The 19,520-nt window shown below is 43.7% G+C and overlaps 1 protein-coding gene across 1 annotated transcript in view; it reads left to right on the forward strand.

Annotated features, from left to right (window-relative positions):
• LOC116973292 (nuclear receptor coactivator 7-like) overlaps positions 1–19,520 on the forward strand; it is a 71,372-nt gene that overhangs the window by 34,272 nt on the left and 17,580 nt on the right. The window contains exons 3-4 of the mRNA XM_033021211.1: positions 2,410–2,678; positions 17,794–17,867. Of these exons, the coding sequence (XP_032877102.1) occupies positions 2,410–2,678; positions 17,794–17,867 (343 nt within the window). The remainder of the gene's footprint in view (positions 1–2,409; positions 2,679–17,793; positions 17,868–19,520) is intronic.

A 19,520-nucleotide genomic window follows, 5' to 3' on the forward strand; every position in this document is an offset into this window, starting at 1 on the left:
GCCGCTGCAACGCCTCTCCGCTGCCGCGAGGCCCCACAGTCGCAATGCCGCACCGCCGCTGCCGCAGCCCCATCGTCGCGAGGCTTCACCGCCGCGGTCTCGATGCCTCCTTGATGGCTGCGTAAAACCCCAGCCGGGGTGTCGCGGGTAGAAGCCCGGGTCGGAACAAGCGGAACGTTAATTTAAATGCGGACCTCCCCCTGACTTCACTGGAAGTTAGTGGCCACCCACTCCCCTTTGGTGGCTGCCCAATGCGGGGCATTGTGACGTCACTCGAAACAGGTTGAAGGACGTTTGCCATTTAAAACCTTGGCTATTTTTAAAACGTTATAACTTGTGAAATATAGCATGAAATGTGAAGTGAGCAGTTTATTTTATCGATGGGGTTAATGTGTTTAATAATCTGAAAATGCCTGCACTAGCGCGTGCCGTTTTGACGAAGGAAGAAAAACATATACAGAAACACACGCATGTGTACATACATAAAAGATACTTTATAAGTATACTAGACCAAGTGAGACCCGTTGGGTCTCGTCTCCCAATCCAAGGGTGGGGGGGGAGGGGCGCACGGCGTCACGGGAGGGCTGGTCCTCGAACGCAATATTCCACCACTCACCCATAGGTCCCAAAAAAGGTCCCTAGAGAGGGAGGGATGGTTGAGAGGGGGGGGTTGAGAGGGAGAGCTGACAGAGAGGGAGGGGGTTATAGAGGGAGGGGGAAGGGGGTAGGCGGAGGGGGTAGAGAGGGAGGGGGTGGAGAGGGAATGGGAGGGGGTAGAGGGGGAAGAGAGAGAGAGAGAGAGAGAGAGAGGGGTAGAGAGGGGGAGGGGGTAGAGAAGGAGGGGGTAGAGATGGAGGTGAGGGGCTATAGGGGGAGGGGGTAGAGAGAGAGGGAGGGGCAGAGAGGGAGGAGCCTAGAGAACCTACCCCATCTCCCTTCTCATTTCCCTCATCCTCCTCCCCTCACTCCCATTCCCTGCCCCAGGACCTACCCAAATCGTAGAGCAGCGCCAGGGCCTGGAACTCGGCCTGTTTCTCGTACTCGACCTGGCCCTGGCTGTAGACCCAGGCTCGTCCTTGGTTCCAGCGGCGGCCGTCGGCTCGGCCGCCGCCTGGGCTCCAGTGCAGATTCCGACTTCACTGTCCCTGACCCCAGATCCCGTCTCGTCCTTCATTCCACCAGCGGCTTCTTTCTCGGCCCCGGTCATAGCCCCATCCCAAGCCCCGGGCTTGGCCCTCATTCCAGCTCCAGGCTCATCTCCAGCCCAGGCCTATTTGCCGGGCTCGGCCCGCGGCAACAGCCTTCCCACCAGGCGGCCGGCAGCCGCCGCCGCTCCTCGTTCACCGTGAGTGCTTGAGTGCCCCTCCCTCCCGGAGTGTCCCGTCCTGCCTTGCGAGTGCATTGTGACGTCAGTCGGATTTCTTTTTTTCAAAATTGGTGAGTTTGGGCTGTTTTTAAAATTTCAAGGATCAAAAAGTTCTGAAATATAGGTGGAAATATGACAGGAAGATGTATATCGTCTCCAGGGGAAATATGTGAGTAGGATGTGTGAAAATTGGAAGGTTGTGACCTGCCGTTTGGAAGAAAATTGGAATTAACCAGATCTCTCTCTCTCTCACTCACTCTCACTCTCACTCTCACTCTCACTCTCTCTCTCTCACACACACAAGAGAAGAGCTTTAGTAATATAGATAGATTTGGAAAAAAATAGTTGAATTATTGCAATTCACTTTTATCCTTCAATGATCATAAATGTAATTTATACCATTTTTAATCCTTGTGGAAATGTGTCCAAAAATAAGTGAGGTGCTCCTGGTGCAGTCTAAGCAGAAGTTTATGCAACTTTTACCTCTTTGTATCGTGACTTTTTGAATGAGTATACATTAACCTTATTGTACCAATTTACTTTATTGTTTTTTTTCAATATGTGTGATTGGTGTTAATTAATGGATTCCTAAATTTCTCTGTTCCTGCATGGTTCATAACTTTTATTTATTTATGTTGCACTTAAATCTACCTCAAGTAAACTGAACATTTTCTTTGGGTGGAAGGAACTCAGAATAAAACGACAATCTTAAAATTAGTGAAAGACTGTGTCAAGGTGATATCAGAAAGCAGTTTTTTGCACAAATTATAGAAATTTGGAATTTCCTCTCAAAGAAAAGTAATTGATGTTAAATCAGATGAAAAGTCCAAAACTGTAATCATTGATCTTTGTTGACAAAATATTATCCCAGAGAATGCCAGCTTCTTATTTGAAATAAGATGAGATGGAAAAATGAATTATATTTGTTGTCATCATGGTACATTGCAAAGTACTTTGAAGCATATTACATTTCTAATGATATTTCTGCAGATACAAATAGCAATTGACTTTCTACCAAACTCACAATAATGTTTTATTTAAAGGTTAAAAAGAACAAAGCAGCTAAAACAAAAAGCAGAACCTTCAAGTTGCAATACTGAAAATCCATTGCCTAAAATAGAAATACAACCTGGTGAAAATGACTCGAAAGAAAATCTCAGTGTATCTTCACAACATATGGTTGACGATGAAAAGCTTAAGGATATTTCAGAAAATTCTTTGAAAAAAGGAGATAATACTGCAGACAATAAAAGCAAACCCGTTCAAAGGAAAGAAATCCGACGTGCGGAACTGAAGAGCTTTTACCTGTCTGGTAGGTAATTACAAATTATTTCACAAGCAAACCATTTTTCATTTACGTAAAATGAAAAGGCATGGTGGAGAAATATTTCTGATGTTGCAAATTGAGAGAGGTGAAGATTGGATAGATGTTCTGAATCTTTTTCCCCAGAGTGGAAATGTCAAAGACGAGAGGGCATAGCTTCATAGTGAGAAGTGCAAAGGTTAAAAGAGATGTGCAGGGCAAATTTTTTTAGAGGGTGGCAGATGTTTAGAACGCGATGCCGGGAGTGGTGCTGGAAGCGGATAAGATAGTGGCATTTTTGAGAGGTTTCAGATGGGCATGCAGGGGTATGGAATGGAGGGGTATGGATCATGTGCAGGCAGATGAGATTAGTTTAGTTTGGCATCGTGTTTGTTACAGATATTGAGGGTCAAAGGGCCTATTCCTCTGCTATACTTTTCTATGATCTATGATATCCTTCTTTAGGAAGGAGATCAAAACTGCAGACAGTACTCAAAGTGTGGTCTCACCAGATTCTCTGTAACAAGGTATTCATAAACATTACATAAAGGTATTTACTGATATGAAGGCCAACATACTATCCTTTTTTACTGCTTGCTTCACCGGTTTGTTTGCTTTCAGTGACCGGTGTACACTATCATCCAGGTCCCTTAGTATATTAGCATTTCCCAATCTATTATCTTTGTATCAATATTGTGTCTTTGTATTTTGCATGAAATGATCATTTCACATATACCCATGTTATATTGCAATTGCCATGTATATGCCCACTCATTCAACTTGTCTAAATCACCTTGAAGCTTCTTTGCATCCTCATGTTTCACAATCCCATCCAATTATGGGTGGTGGCGAGTGGAAATATTGCATTTGGTTCTCCTGCGAATAGCTATCGATCAAGCACTGATTTCTACGGCATGCCACAGATCACTTCCAATTACCCTAGTAAAGTCTAATGTGTTCTTGCTTTGTTTCTTATCTGTCGAGAAATTACCAACTATGAAGTCAGTATATTACATATCCTACCCAACATAGGTTGTATGGACACCCAGTACATATGGACGAGCATTTGGGAGACCAGGGGGATGGATGAGGTTGAATTTACTGATTCCAGTTATCTTCTGGGTGGGGCAGTTCTGCGTGCCTTCTCTTGCTACACCCCTCCCATTCCAATTCTTCACTGCACCAACTGAGTGGAGCAAAGCTGAGAGCACTAAGCAGACTTTTACTTGCTCTTTCAGCAGCTGGTGGCGGTACTGCCCGTGCCTGCTTGCTGTCCCGTCACAGATGTTTCTGTGATCCTCATCCATGCACCCTTTTTGTTTATTTCTGACATGAACAGTTTGGTTTGTGAACAGTTTTCAGGAAGACATTTGTTGTAACCTGGGGTCTGCCTATATTCTGCTTAAATTCTGTGCACTAATCCCTTAACATGAGACTTTATCAAATAGTCTTAAAATCCAAATAAACTCCATCCACTGGTTCTCCTTTACCTGTTCTACCAGTTATAGAGAACTTAGACTCCAGCCCTTAACATTGAGCTGAATTTTCTCTAACTACAGATATTTTCTGCAGATGTAGTCACCTTGAATAAAGGGCCTGTCCCACTTTCACGACCTAATTCACGACCTCTGCCGAGATTGCCCTTGACTCGTACTCTCAGTATGGTCGTCACGAGGTCGTAGGAGGTCGTAGGTAGGTCGTGATGCTAGTCGTAGGTACTCGTGGCATCAAGTAGGTCGGGGCGCTTTTCTAGTCTGATGAAAAATGTCCACGAGTAAAAAAGGTTGTGAATTAGGTCGTGAAAGTGGGACAGGCCCTTTAGTATCCAAAAGCACCCAGAATTGCAGCAGTAACTTGTTTTCAGTCCTCCCTTTTAATTGTTTAAAGGGGAGACAAGAGATGCGTAAAATAAATTAAACTATATTAAATGCTAAATGTTTGTTTAAAATGTGACCAACAGATGCTACTAGTTATATACATGTCAGGATCAGGAATAGCTACTTACCTGTAATTATCAGATTTTGAACCGAACTGCACAACCCTAACCCTCCCTCAGCAACGGAATACTACGGTCCACCTCTTGTATTAGTGTGGACTTGTCTTCTAATTGTTTTGCATCATTTAGTTTTTACTGTCTTGCAGAAGTTATGTATGCTTTATGTAGCGATGTCACAATACTTACCTTCAGCGGCGCTGCAGTTCTGCCACTGGCCGTGTGCGCGACTTTGGCGCCTTTGAGGGGGTGGGGGGGCGGGATTAAAATGCCGTTTTCTCCTGCCTGTCCAAGATGGATTTACTCGGCCTGCTAAGCTGATGCAGAAAAATAGTTCTGACATCCGTTCTCGGAAGATTAAAAAAAAATCGCGGGACAATTTAATCGCTGGAGTAAAATAAAAAGGCAACTTCTAACGCCCTCAACGCCTACAGCGGGACATATCTCACGTAGGGGACAAAACACGGGGTAAGTCGTTTATTTTACATATAAACTTGCTTCTTAGGATGACTTTAATCAAAATTTCCTTGGCGAAAATGTGATTTTGGCCCTATATGAACCGGCAGTGTTTTTCCTGCCGAAATGGGGTTCAAATTCTCTGCAGCCGCAACGTTCCAATCGAACGCGTTCCACAAAAACCCACTCGCAAGATGATTTAAAAGCCCATTAATTTACGGGAATTAAACATTAAATTCCTTCCATTTGGCCTATAAATTCATGACAATGAGATTTAAAAATCATGTTATAATGTGAATTCTTGTGTGAATGCTATTTGGACACTTAGGCTATTTAAAAATGTTAACCTTTTCTCAAGAAATTGATAGATGTTTAGATCTAGTAATTGAATTTTGTAATTAGCTACAATTAGGTAACTAACTAATTATATGCTTTCATTTCAGGTCATCCAAGTAAGATTGTTTCATATTTTTTTCAGAATGCTTCAATCTATAATAACTGAAAATTTATTTCAGTTCTCTTAATTTTTAAGAAAGTTATGGGCTTTTGACTGTCCTCGATCACAGCTTTTGTGTTAAGTCAATGGAAAAGCAATAGGGAACAAGATGCTAATTTCCGAGTATGAAAATGGCCATAGCTTTTTTAATACTGAAGATATGAAAGTGAATTAGGTGTCAAATTAAACTTCTTTTTATGCTTTATCTGATGGGATAAATTGCAGACTTGGTTTTTAAAATCTCTAAATTTGGTAACATTACTACTTTATGTATAATTTGTTGTGTGTTGTTTGAGTATGTGCCTGTGATGCTGCTGCAAGCCAGATTTTAATTGTATCAGTACTGTACTGTACTTATGCACATGTTAATAAACTCTACTTTAAATGTGACATATTGAATTTATTTTAAGATGCCTCGGACCCTGATCTGTTCACCTATCAAACCAAATGCCAGTATGGAGTTAGTGTCACTGCTTAGTGTCATTTATTGTCCTCTCTACCTCCGTATCATACTACAGCATAGAAACAGCCACTACCATCAAGTACTTATCTACATTAATCCTATTTACCAGCACCTTGGTCTTCTATGTATGGAAAATTAAAGTGCCCGCATAGATATTTAAATGTAGTGAGAGGTCCCTCTGTCACATACTCCGTCAGCCCTCGGACAGTGCTTTGCCGATTCCAATGACCCTCTGGATGAAAATGTTCTCCAGATCTCTTTTAAATCTCTTGCCCCTAATATTGAACCTAAATATTGTAGTTTTAATACATACCATCTACCTTGTTAAAATGTTGTACATCTCTCAGGTCCTCTTTCAGCGTTCTCTGTTCAATGGATAACAAACCCAGTCTCTCCTCAAATTGAATTGCTCCATCCCAGCCCACATCCTGGTAATTCTCTGCACTTTCTCCAGTACAATTGCATCCTTCCTGTAGTGTGGTGACCAGAAGTGTCCACAGTATTCCATTTGTGGCTGAAACAATGTTTATAAAGTTGCACCATAACCTCCCTGCTCTTACATTATATGCTGAAGTTTATGAAGGCAAGTATCTCTTGTATGAACATTGAATGCTCCAATTTTAGATAACCTTCAAGGACCCCTCCCCAAGGTGTGCCCCACCTAGACTCCCACCTATTTCTCCCCTCCACACATCTCCAGCATTTTCCTCCCTATTACTTCACAATCTGCAAATCGCCAAACCTGTCTCACACCTTCGATAAGACCACAAGACAGAAGCAGAATTAGTACATTCAGTCCCCTGAGTCTACTCCACCGTTCAAACATGGTTGTACTGTTCTTATCTCAGGCCTTAGTTCGCCTGTGCCTATCAAACCCCCATTTGTGTGTGTTGACCTATTACCTGCCATGCTTTTTCCTGCCTCCTTTTGCAGCTTTCTTCTCCTCCTCCCCCCCTCCCTCCCCCATCCAAAGATGCTACCTGACCTGAGTTGCTCCAGTACTTTGATCCTTTCATCACCTTTATCACACCATCACCACATAATGTTTAATCTCCACAGCTGATGATAGAAGAGTTCTCTCTATAATAAAGAAACATCTCCAAACACCTGTCCAACAGATCAGAAACACACTTCAAGAGTCAGGTGTGGATTTGTCAATGACCACTGTCCGCAGAAGACTTCATGAACAGAAATACAGAGGCCACACTGCAAGTTGCAAACTGCTGGTTAGCCACAAAAATAGGATGACCAGGTTACAGTTTGCCAAGAAGCACTTAAAGGAACAACCACAGTTCTGGAAAAAGGTCTTGTGGACAGATGAGACAAAGATTAACTTATATCAGAGTGATGGCAAGTATGGAGGAGAGAAGGAACTGCCCAAGATCCAAAGCATACCACCTCATCTGTGAAACACGGTGGTGGGGATGTTATGACCTGGGCATGTATGGCTGCTGAAGGTACTGGCTCACTTATCTTCATTGATGATACAACTGCTGATGGTAGTAGCATAATGAATTCTGAAGTGTATAGACACATCCTATCTGCTCAAGTTCAAACAAATGCCTCAAAACACATTGGCCGGCGGTTCATTCTACAGCAAGACAATGATCCCAAACATACTGCTAAAGCAACAAAGGAGTTTTTCAAAGCTAAAAAATAGTCAATTCTTGAGTGGCCAAGTCAATCACCTAATCCGAAACCCAATTGAGCATGCCTTTTATATGCTGAAGATAAAAATCTGAAGGGGAATAGCCCCCAAAACAAACATAAGCTAAAGATGGCTGCAATACAGGCCTGGCAGAGCACCACCAGAGAAGACACCTAGCAACTGGTGGTCTATGAATCACAGACTTCGAGCAGTCATTGCATGCAAAGGATATGCAACAAAATACTAAACATGACTACTTTCATTTACATGACATTGCTGTGTCCCAAACATTATAGTGCCCTGAAATGGGGGGACCATGTATAAACAATGCTGTAATTTCTACATGGTGAAACCAAAATGTATAAAAATGGCTTTTATTAAAATCTGACGATGTGTACTTTAACCACATGTGATTTTTTTTCCTATTACAAATCTCAAATTGTGGAGTACAGAGGTAAATAAATAAATTATGGGTCCCAAACATTCTGGAGGGCACTGTATGCCTTTAACACATTATCTACCTGTGCTGCCATCTTCAGGAATCTTTGAACTTGTGCTTGCCATTTCTCAGTACCATTCGTTATGCATATCCTACTCTTTTTTTTTGTTCTCCCAGTTGCATCATCTCACATTTACTAGGGCTAAATTTACAGAACTCATGGGAAACAAGTCAACCTACATAATCTCCACATCAAAATTAAAACCACCCCTTTTCAGAGCTGCAATATGCAGGTGACACTTGCATTTACCTGCATTCGGAGGCTGATGGTCGTCATGGACTCGTGCATTGAATGACATGAGAGGAGGGCCCTATTCCACAAAGATCATAGCTCCGCTCTATGCTATTCCACAAAGGGAGGCATTCGCAAATCGCTCGTACGGGATGTACATAAATTGCGGACGACCTATATCTGTGCACTGTGCTGTATGATTCTGTAACCACCCTCGGTTTATTTTTTTCCTCGATTTGTTTTTCTCACCGGACCCTTTTGTCTTTGTGCCAGGTTCGTTGACTGCCTATTTGTACTCTGTCTCAATCTTCCACTTCCGTAGATTTCCATTCAAATTGAGAAGATTTGGAACAGTTATTCCACATATTTTGAGTTTTAAAACTTGAGATCCCACGGTTGTAAATATAGTTATAATCAACCGCTGCGTAATACGTGTAGACTGTTAGATATATCTTTAAAAGTTTTCTTTATATTTGTTTAAAAGCGTGCCCAGAATCTTACCCACTCCGGTTTTCAGCCATTCCAGATCAAATATGTTATTGGTTGCAGTGAGAGGGAACTTCCGTAACTCCTTCAGCTTTAGAAATTGCCTGCGTCTCTTGTAGCAAAAAGGAGCGCAAAATTTCACATAGTAGTAGAACGTGCTGTGCGTGTGTTTACATCGACCATGTGGGATCGCTATGTTCCAGACGGAGCAAACGTTGTGCAAAGCACGTCCGTGGTTTTGTGACAGCGCGCCAGCCGTATAACAGCTCTCGGCTTTGACTTTGAATAGTGATAGATAGCAGCTCCGTTGAAGTTTGCTAGAATTGATGATGTAAGACGTTTATGCAATCGAAATGATAGGGTAAAGAAAGTGCAATCAACTTGCCGCCGAATTCGTCGATAACTTTCAAGCATGTTTGGGTTGGATTTTTTTATGCATGATCCTGTTGAAATGTGGAGGGTTTTCACTCCGACTAATTACAAAGCTACTTGGGAAATTCAGCCAGAAGATGAAGATTCATTTTCTTCTGGTTATTCCACGATCGGCGGTAGCCAAGAATCATTGAACGAAGATACCGAAAGAGTGAGCGGCAAAGAAAACATTATTCAATCGTTTTCTTCCAGTACGTACATACCGACTTTTTTCACCCAATATTATAAATTAGTGATTATTTGTTATATGACAGCTGTAAACCCTCTAATACTAAATGTTTCTAGCCAGACCCTATTATCTACTGATGGCGAATAATAGTTTGAGCTACGCAATTTATTCATCTTGGCTGGCATTTTTAATGCGTTTTTGCTCCTCTTACTGTTGTTCCTTGCTCCTTCAATTTTTTGCATAAAACAGCTACACAAAAAACAACAATTGACTGCTCAATCCTTAACTGGCATTACACCCTTAACCTCGCTTGGATTTGAGCCACTATTTCCCAGAAAGTCTGGAGTCGTTTCAATTGGTTTCTGCCCATTTCTTAGCATAGAAATGGCTCACATTAATGCCATACTAATTGCACTGTGCGCAATGCCCCCTTCTTTGTGAACCATTTGCTGCCTTACCATTTTTCAATGCTCTGCAGCCCCATCTAGCTCGTTCCATTCTTAACTGTCTAATTATAGCTAGTAAATAGTTGAACAGTCCTGGGCTGGAGCATTACTTGGCTCAGCAACATCATTTTAAAAAATGTTTTCATTCTGTCATTACCTGGTCTACACCTGGCTTGATCACTTCACTGTCTCCAAAGTGTCAGGATGTTTGTTGATATCTAGTGCAGAAATTTCTATGCAGCACTGGAGGTCAGAATTGAACCCGACTCACAGGAGCTGTGAGGCAGCAACATTGCTGCCCAAGAGGTAACCAAACTTTACCTAAATTTTGAAATTCTTAATTTTTGTTCAGATCAATCCACAATCTTATCCCTCAGATACTTCCATCTTTAGTTTAGTTTATTATTGTCAGAAGCTGAGATACAGTGAAAAGCTTTTGTCTGTACTATCCAGCCGAACAAAAGGCTATATGTGAGTACAATCAAGCCGTCCAGTCTATACAGATAAAGATAACGATAAAAGGTACAATTAGTGCGAAGAGATATATAACATTGAAGTCCAATAAAGTCCGATTTTAAAAAAAAGTTCAAAGGTTTGCAATGAGGTAGATGGAAGGTCAAGACCACACTTTAGCTGATAAGAGGACCATTCAGTTACAAACATAGAAAATAGGTGCAGGAGGAGGCCATTCGACCCTTCATTGTGATCATGGCTGTTCGTCCCTAATCAATAATCCGTGCCTGCCTTATCCCCATATCCCTTGATTCCACCTACCCCTAGAGATCTATCTAACTCTCTCTTAAATCCATCCAGTGATTTGGCCTCCACTGCCTTCTGTGGCAGGGAATTCCACAAATTCACAACTCTCCGGGTGAAAAAGTTTTTTCTCACCTCAGTCTTAAATGGCCTCCCCTTTATTCTAAGACTGTGGCACCTGGTTCTGGACTCGCCCAACATTGGGAACATTTTTTCCTGCATCTAGCTTGTCCAGTCCTTTTATAATGTTATATTGCCTGATAACAGCTGAAATGAAACTGTTCCTGAATCCGGAGCTAAGTGTTTATAGAAACATAGAAAATAGGTGCAGGAGTAGGCCATTCGGCCCTTCGAGCCTGCACCGCCATTCAATATGATCATGGCTGATCATCCAACTCAGTATCCTGTACCTGCCTTCTCTCCATACCCCCTGATCCCTTTAGCCACAAGGGCCACATCTAACTCCCTCTTAAATATAGCCAATGAACTGGCCTCAACTACCTTCTGTGGCAGAGAATTCCAGAGATTCACCACTCTCTGTGTGAAAAATGTTTTCCTCATCTCGGTTCTAAATGATTTCCCCCTTATCCTTAAACTGTGACCCCTTGTTCTGGACTTACCCAACATCGGGAACAATCTTCCTGCATCTAGCCTGTCCAACCCCTTAAGAATTTTGTAAGTTTCTATAAGATCCCCCTCAATCTTCTAAATTCTAACGAGTACAAGCCGAGTCTATCCAGTCTTTCTTCATATGAAAGTCCTGACATCCCAGGAATCAGTCTGGTGAACCTTCTCTGTACTCCCTCTGTACTGGCAAGAATGTCTTTCCTCAGATTAGGAGACCAAAACTGTATGCAATACTCCAGGTGTGGTCTCACCAAGACCCTGTACAATTGCAGTAGAATCTCCCTGCTCCTATACTCAAATCCTTTTGCTATGAATGCTAACATACCATTCGCTTTCTTCACTGCCTGCTGCACCTGCATGCCTACTTTCAATGACTGGTGTACCATGACACCCAGGTCTCGTTGCATCTCCCCCTTTCCTAATCGGCCACCATTCAGATAATAGTCTACTTTCCTGTTTTTGCCACCAAAGTGGATAACCTCACATTTATCCACATTATACTGCATCTGCCATGCAATTGCCCACTCACCCAGCCTATCCAAGTCACCTTACAGCCTCCTAGCATCCTCCTCACAGCTAACACTGCCCCCCAGCTTCGTGTCATCCGCAAACTTGGAGATGTTGCATTCAATTCCCTCATCATTAATATATATTGTAAATAGCTGGGGTCCCAGCTCTGAGCCTTGCGGTACCCCACTAGTCACTGCCTGCCATTGTGAAAAGGACCCGTTTACTCCTACTCTTTGCTTCCTGTCTGCCAGCCAGTTCTCTATCCACATCAATACTGAACCCCCAATACCGTGTGCTTTAAGTTTGTATACTAATCTCTTATGTGGGACCTTGTCGAAAGCCTTCTGAAAGTCCAGATATAACACATCCACTGGTTCTCCCTTATCCACTCTACTAGTTACATCCTCGAAAAATTCTATAAGATTCGTCAGACATGATTTACCTTTCATAAATCCATGCTGACTTTGTCCAATGATTTCACCACTTCATTTAAGCGTCTGTATCACCTGCCTGATGGGAGAGGGGAGAAGAGGGAATGGCCCTGCTGAGACTGGTCCTTGATTATGGTGGTGGCTTTGCTGAGGCTACACAAAGTGTAGAAGGGAGGGTGGTTTGTCCGATGGATTGGGCTACTCTCTGCAATTTCTTGTTGTCTTGGATGGAGCTGTTCTCAAAGCAGGCTGCTGTGTATCCCGATATGATGTTTTCTATGATGCATTTGTAGAAGATGTTGAGAGTTGTCGGAGGTATGGCAAGCCTCCAAAGCCTTCTAAGGCATGTGCTTTCCTGGCCTTAACTTCGATGTGGCTGGTCCAGGGCAGCTGAGTGTGGACACCAGACTGAAAAGCATTGATATCTCCGTAAATTAATGCTAATGCTGGAAACTGGAAGGTCGAAGGGGATATGTAGATAACTCCCAACACGGCAACAAGAGATTGGGGCTGTTATGTTATTACTTACGGACAATAATTTTTATTCTCTAGGAGATTTATACAGAATTGTGAACTTTTGGCAGATAATTGCATTCATTGTTTTTTTTTAAGTAGAACTTGTTGCAGTAAACTGCTTATTTTGAATATACAAAGTTAATTCAACAGTCTGTCATCATTACTGTAACAAGAATTGGTACCGACAAATTTAAGAAAGTTCCAAAACAAATACAGAATGCTTAGATAGAGTTTTATTAGCAAAATAAAACTTTCACGGTGTAATTGGTAATCAGAAATAATATTTTTATGTAAGCTTTAAGATTGTAACAGTATTCTTTGAGTAAAACAAAATCCGATAGAAATAACATCATTTGGCCTGTAAGAAATATAAACTGCAACCTAAAGATGAGCGAAGTGATGTAAAGAGTAGGTCTGAGGGGGGGGGAAAGCAATTTGAACAAAATGACCATGAGGCAGCCCTCCACCTCCACCCCCCTCCTCTCAGTCCAACACCGAGATCCTGCTGAAGATGGGCAGCCGCCGGCTCTGCTCGAAGACGGGCGACTCGGAGCCGCTGTTGCTGGAGTCATTCTGGTTGGAGAGAGAGTCTGCAGACGGGCTCCTGCCGGACATGGGCTGGTCGGGCGCCTGCTGGAGCTGCTGGTGCTGTTGATGATGGTGGTGCTGGCGGCAGCAGCAACCTCCTTGCCCCTCCCTTGCCCAGTCCTAAGCCCAGAGTCCGGACCAGCTCAAACTCCATGAGTAGGCCATTCGGCCCTTCGAGCCAGCACCACCATTCAATGTGATCATGGCTGATCATCCACAATCAGTACCCCGTTCCTGCCTTCTCCCCATATCCCCTGACTCCGGTATCTTGAAGAGCTCTATCTAACTCTCTTGAAAGCATCCAGAGAACCGGCCTCCACCACCTTCTGAGGTGGAGAATTCCACAGACTCACAACTGTGTGAAAAAGATTTTCCTCATCTTCGTTCCAAATGGCTACACCTTATTCTAAAACTGTGGCCCCTGGTTCTCGACTCCCCCAACATCGGGAACATGTTTCCTGCCTCTAACTTGTCCAAACCCTTAATAATCATATGTTTCAATAAGATCCCTGTAATAGTGCCACCTTTGTGTCGGAGGACTGTAAATGATTGAATAAACCACAGTAGTGCACTGCAGTCGATACCCAGTCACCAGCGTGTCAACCCGTATTCTGTGTCTGAGCATAAGATATCACAATTCCCTCTCATCCTTTTAAATTCCAGAGTATACAAGCCCAGCCGCTCCATTCTATCAACATATGACAGTCCCGCCTTACCGGGAAACTGCACACAATACTCCAGGTGTGGTCTCACTAGGGCTCTGTACAACTGCAGAAGGACCTCTTTGCTCCTATACTTAATTCCTCTTGTTATGAAGGTCAACATGCCATTCGCTTTCTCCAATGCCTGCTGTACCTGCATGCTTACTTTCAGTGATTGATGAACAAGGACCCCAGATCCTGTTGTACTTCCCCTTTTTCCAACTTGACACTATTTAGATAATAATCTTCCTTCCTGTTTTTGCTACCAAAGTGGATAACCTCACATTTATCCACATTAAACTTAATTTGCCCACTCACCCAACCTGTCCAAATCACCCTGCATCCTCATAGCATCCTCAAAACATACTCTTCACAGTTCACACTTCCACCCAGCTTTGTGTCATCTGCAAATTTGCTAATGTTACTTTGAATCGCTTCATCTAGATCATTAATGTATATTGTAAATAGCTGCGGTCCCAGCACCGAGTCTTGCGGTACCCCACTAGTCACTGCGTGCCATTCTGAAAGGGACCTGTTAATCCCTACTCTTTGTTTTCTGTCAGCCAATCAATTTTCTATCCATGTCAGCACACTATCCCCAATACCATGTGCTCTAATTTTGCCCACTAATCTCCGATGTGGGACATTTTCCTAATTACATCCTCAAAAAATTCCAGTAGATTAGTCAACCATGATTTCTCCTTTGTAAATCTATGCTGACGCGGACCGATCCTGCTACTGCTATCCAAATGTGCCGCTATTTCATCTTTTATAATTGACTCCAGCATCATCCCCACCACCGATGTCAGGCAAACTGGTCTAGAATTCCCTGTTTTCTCTCTCCCGCCTTTCTTAAAAAGTGGGATAACATTAGCTACCCTCCAATCTACAGGAACTGATCCTGAATCTATAGAACGTTGGTAAATGATCACCAATGCATCCACCATTTCCAGAGCCACCTCCTTAAGTACCCGGGATGCAGACCATCAGGCCTTGGGGATTTATCAGCCTTCAGTCCCATCATTCCACCCAATACCATTTGCTGCCTAATGTGCATTTCCTTCAGTTCCTCCGTCACCCTAGATCATCTGGCCACTAGTACATCAGGGAGATTGTTTGTGTCCTCCTTAGTGAAGACGGATCCAAAGTACCTGTTCAACTCGTCTGCCATACAAGGTTAATTCCCGGGATGGCGGGACTGTCATATGCTGAGAGAATGGAGTAGCTGGGCTTGTACACTCTGGAGTTTAGAAGGATGAGAGGGCTTCTCATTGAAACATATAAGATTGTTAAGGGCTTGGACACGCTAGAGGCAGGAAACATGTCCCCGATGTTGGGGGAGTCCAGAACCAGGGGCCACAATTTAAGAATAAGGAGTAAGCCATCATGGCTTCTGTGAGCTGCGAAATGCAGAGACAGAAGCAGCTTCTGACTCTGGAAACCCACAGCTGGAATGAGCGTGCAGGGGATGGGAGGGGCGGGGCTTCACGAGTTGTGCCGACAGTGAGGAGAAACTCGTTCAACGCGTGAGCGATCTGCAGAACAAAGATCCTATAGCTGAACGCAGCTCTAGGGTCTTTGCTGCAGAACATTCTCGTTCTTACTGCGCCTTTTGAAAAACAGGGGGGTCGGTGGAACTCCGTGGAAAACTGCGCATTCGCATTGACAGCAGCTGCATTAATTCACAGCGGTGGGGGGGGGGGGGGGGGGGGGGGAGGGGCCAGGAGGCAGGTGGGCCTTCACTGGTGGGCATGTGGGCATTGTTACGTCAGCAGCTGGCAAGCGATGATTATTTTTTTTAAGTGAGTTTTGTGCACAATTTTATTCAAAATCTGGGGAAATAATTGAGCAAATTTAGAGAGGAGTGAATTTCTGAAATCATAAGTTAAATCCCTACCGAAATATGTAAAAACTCTGCGTTTTTGCGTCTGGTTTTCGAGGCAATACATTTCAAAGGCAAAATGACACACACACACACACACACAGTTTTAAAAGTATACAAGAACAAGTGCAGACCCGTTGGGTCTGTTCCCCCAACGTGTGTTTGCGGGGGGGGGGGGGAGGGCTGGGGGGGGGGGGCGGCATGCAGCGTCATACACACGAACTACCCCCCGTGCACATGCTGACTACCCCTATTGATATTATATTAATATTATTATTTTACTCCTTTTACCCCATAGCCACCGTATCCACTGATGCATAGCCCCCAACTCGCAGGCGCTTCTAGAGAGGGAGGGGAGGGGGTAGAGAGTGAGCGCAGAGAGAGAATGGGGAGAGACAGCGAGAAAAGGGCAGACCGAAGGGCAAGAGACAGAGGGAGAAGGGGGTGGTGGAGAATAAAGAGTGGGTGAGGGGGAGGATGGGGGAGGAGGGGTGAGAGATGGGATGAGAGCGAGAGGGTGGAGAGAGGGAGAGAGGGACAGGGGAGTGAGGGGGGGAGGAGAGAGAGAGGGGGAGAGAGAAAGATAGAGAGGAGAGGGAGAGAGAGATGGGGAGAGAGAGAGGGGGAGAGACAGAGCGAAATGTAACCGTGCGTCACGCGTTCAGAATGTTCTGGAAATGAAACGTGCACATCTCATGCACGAAAGCTGTCGGCAGCTCTATGGAATTCAGGGGAGGAGCCTGTTGCGTCACACACACACTAACCATCACCCACACACACACACACACACACACACACACACACACACACACACACACACACACACACACACACACACACACACAGCGGGTCCAATCTAAGCTGTCAATGAAGACAGCAAATTTTTTTTTTTTAAACTCTTTGAAATTAAAGGTTAATGTTAAGAATTAGTGATGTTAAGTGAGAAATAATTCAATTCAATTCAATAAAAAACAATGGAATCAACTGTCCCCCCAGCCAGGAGGCAGTTGGGCCAGGTGCAAAGGCATCGTGAGGTCAACAGCTGGGCAACCTTAATATTTCAAAAAATGTCTGTTTGGTTATATATTTTAGTAAATATCTTGGGAAATAATTGACCAAACGTTTCGAGGATTGGATTTTTGAAATCATAAGGAAAATTTCTACCAGAAGATGTAAAAATATAACAGTTATTCTAACGTCAGCAGCTGGGTGGCAGCAGCGAAAATCGCTCGGGGAATTTGAAATATGTTGCCGTTTTTGGAGGAGAGCCCAGCGGCAGCAGCCGTTATGATGGCTGGCCAGCAGGAGGCGAAAACATGGTTGATTGGGGTGAAATGGCTAGCGAAATGGAAAAAGTCTCTGAATTTTAGCGTGAGGTTTTGGCGGACCAAGGAATCAAAGGCCAAATCTCTCACTCACACACGCACGCACGCACGCACGCACGCACGCACGCACGCACGCACGCACACACACACACAGTTTTAATATATAGATAGATAGATGAAAGTACTAAATCATGGCATAAATGTTAAGCATGTAATTTTTAATGCTGGACAGAGCCTGGTGCTTATAATATTTATCTTGGATACTTAAAATTTCCTAGGTCTTTGAAGTTAGCATTTTCTTTTGAAAATAAAGGAATTTATTAAAAACAAACCAAACATAATACATTTTGCTGATCTTTCAAATTAATTGTGCAGCTTTCTTTTAGGATTGTTATCAAGTTTTGACCAACCATAGTGATTATGTACAACTAATTTTTATTTAAAAAATACCTGATTTATTTTTTAAAGGTGATGGACAGATGAACAGGAATAAAGAAAAGAAAATGGTTACTCAGAAGCCATTTGGAACCATAGAATATATGGTAGGAATTAAATTATTAATTTGTAAGGTGTATAATTTTAATTGTTGCATGTGTAAAATCTTGCTGACATGTTGAAAACAGGTGGAAAAAATATGTTCATCCAAAAAAAAGGAAACATTTACTCTGGTTTAAGATGCTAATCTGCTGTATGAAAGAGATGATCGGATCGGTGGGGGCGCCCGAAAAGATGGTTCGGTGGGGGCGCTGCGAGTCGGCTACCCTGCCACAGTAGCGTGTTATTTTGGATGTGTCGTGTGGGGGGTGGTGGGGGGAAGGGGGAACGGCTTTTAGTAGCTTCCTCGACGGAGAGGCGACATTTTCCATGTCGCCTCCCTCGGGGCCTAACAGCTTGGATTGGAGCGGCCTTTCCCGAGTCGGGCCCAAGAGCTTCAGCAGCAGGAGCAGTGTGGACTTTTTCCATCGCGGAGCGGGCGAACTCTTGCCGGGGGTCGCCAGAGAGGAATGCTCCGATCGCTGGCCTGATGACTTTGGCATCATGGAGCTGCGGTCTGCGGAGCTTCTAGCCGCGGGTGTGGCGTGGACTTACCATCGGGAGCCTGGGATCCTTTGCCGGGGATCGCCAGATGAGCTCCGACCGCCGGCCTGCGGCCTATAACATCCTGAAGCCGCGGTCTTTGGTAGGAAAGTGCCAATTTGGGCACTACAAGCCAAGGAGTGTGTTTGACCGTCCCGACGTCGAAAGTTTGTTCATCCTGACGAGAGGGCCTGTACATCTGGCCTTCCGTAGCGGTGACTACGGAGGGTTCATCAAAGCTGCAAAGTAGTACGGATTTTCTGTGTTTCGTACGGAAATGTGATAAGAATACGGAAATATGATTTTGCGTTGTTAAATAAGGATTTTTTAATAAAACCACCATGTATAATCGACCATGGACAATGGAGTCACCGCTGCACCGGCCATGTTGCAGCAAAATCGCCTTTGAATTTTACATTTTTAAAAAGCTCGGGTTTAATGAGTACTGCAGAAAGAGTCGTTTATCACTTGATTCATCTGAGGCGAAAATGATTTGTTAACTACCACTGTTAGCACTTGTATCTGCCAGTAGTTAACACGTAGTTATACAATGTGTCACCAAAACATTGATATGCATTCCTCAGTAAATATAATTGTGTTTTGACCTTCAAGTATTACTGACGCGGGAGAATTTCTTAAAACTCGCTGTCATTAAGGGCTCCGGACCGCGAGCACAGGCTTCTTCCTGGCGTGCAGGTACAGTCCCTCACTCACCCACGCTATTTAGTAATTTTTACCCGTCATTTAGGGATGTTATATGAATTTAAAATGTTTTTATTTTTTATTTTTGTTAAGCCCCTGTCCCACTTTCATGACATAATTGGCGACCTCTGCCGAGATTGCCCTTGACTCATACTCGCAGCATGGTCTCCACGAGGTCGTAGGAGGTCATAGGAGGTCTTCGTAACTATTCCTCATGGTCATGAGTGGTCTCCGCATACTCGTGGCCTCAAGTAGGTCGCGCCGTTTTTTCCAGCCTGATAAAAAATGTCCACGAGTAAAAAAAGGTTGACATGGAAAAAATTGATACTTTTTATACGTAGGTAGGTGGTAGGTAGGTCGTAGTGGGTCGTGATGATAGTCGTAAGTAGTCGTAGACAGTCGTAGGTAGTCGTAGG

Source organism: Amblyraja radiata, chromosome 5 (assembly GCF_010909765.2).
Source record: "Amblyraja radiata isolate CabotCenter1 chromosome 5, sAmbRad1.1.pri, whole genome shotgun sequence".
NCBI lineage: Eukaryota > Metazoa > Chordata > Chondrichthyes > Rajiformes > Rajidae > Amblyraja > Amblyraja radiata.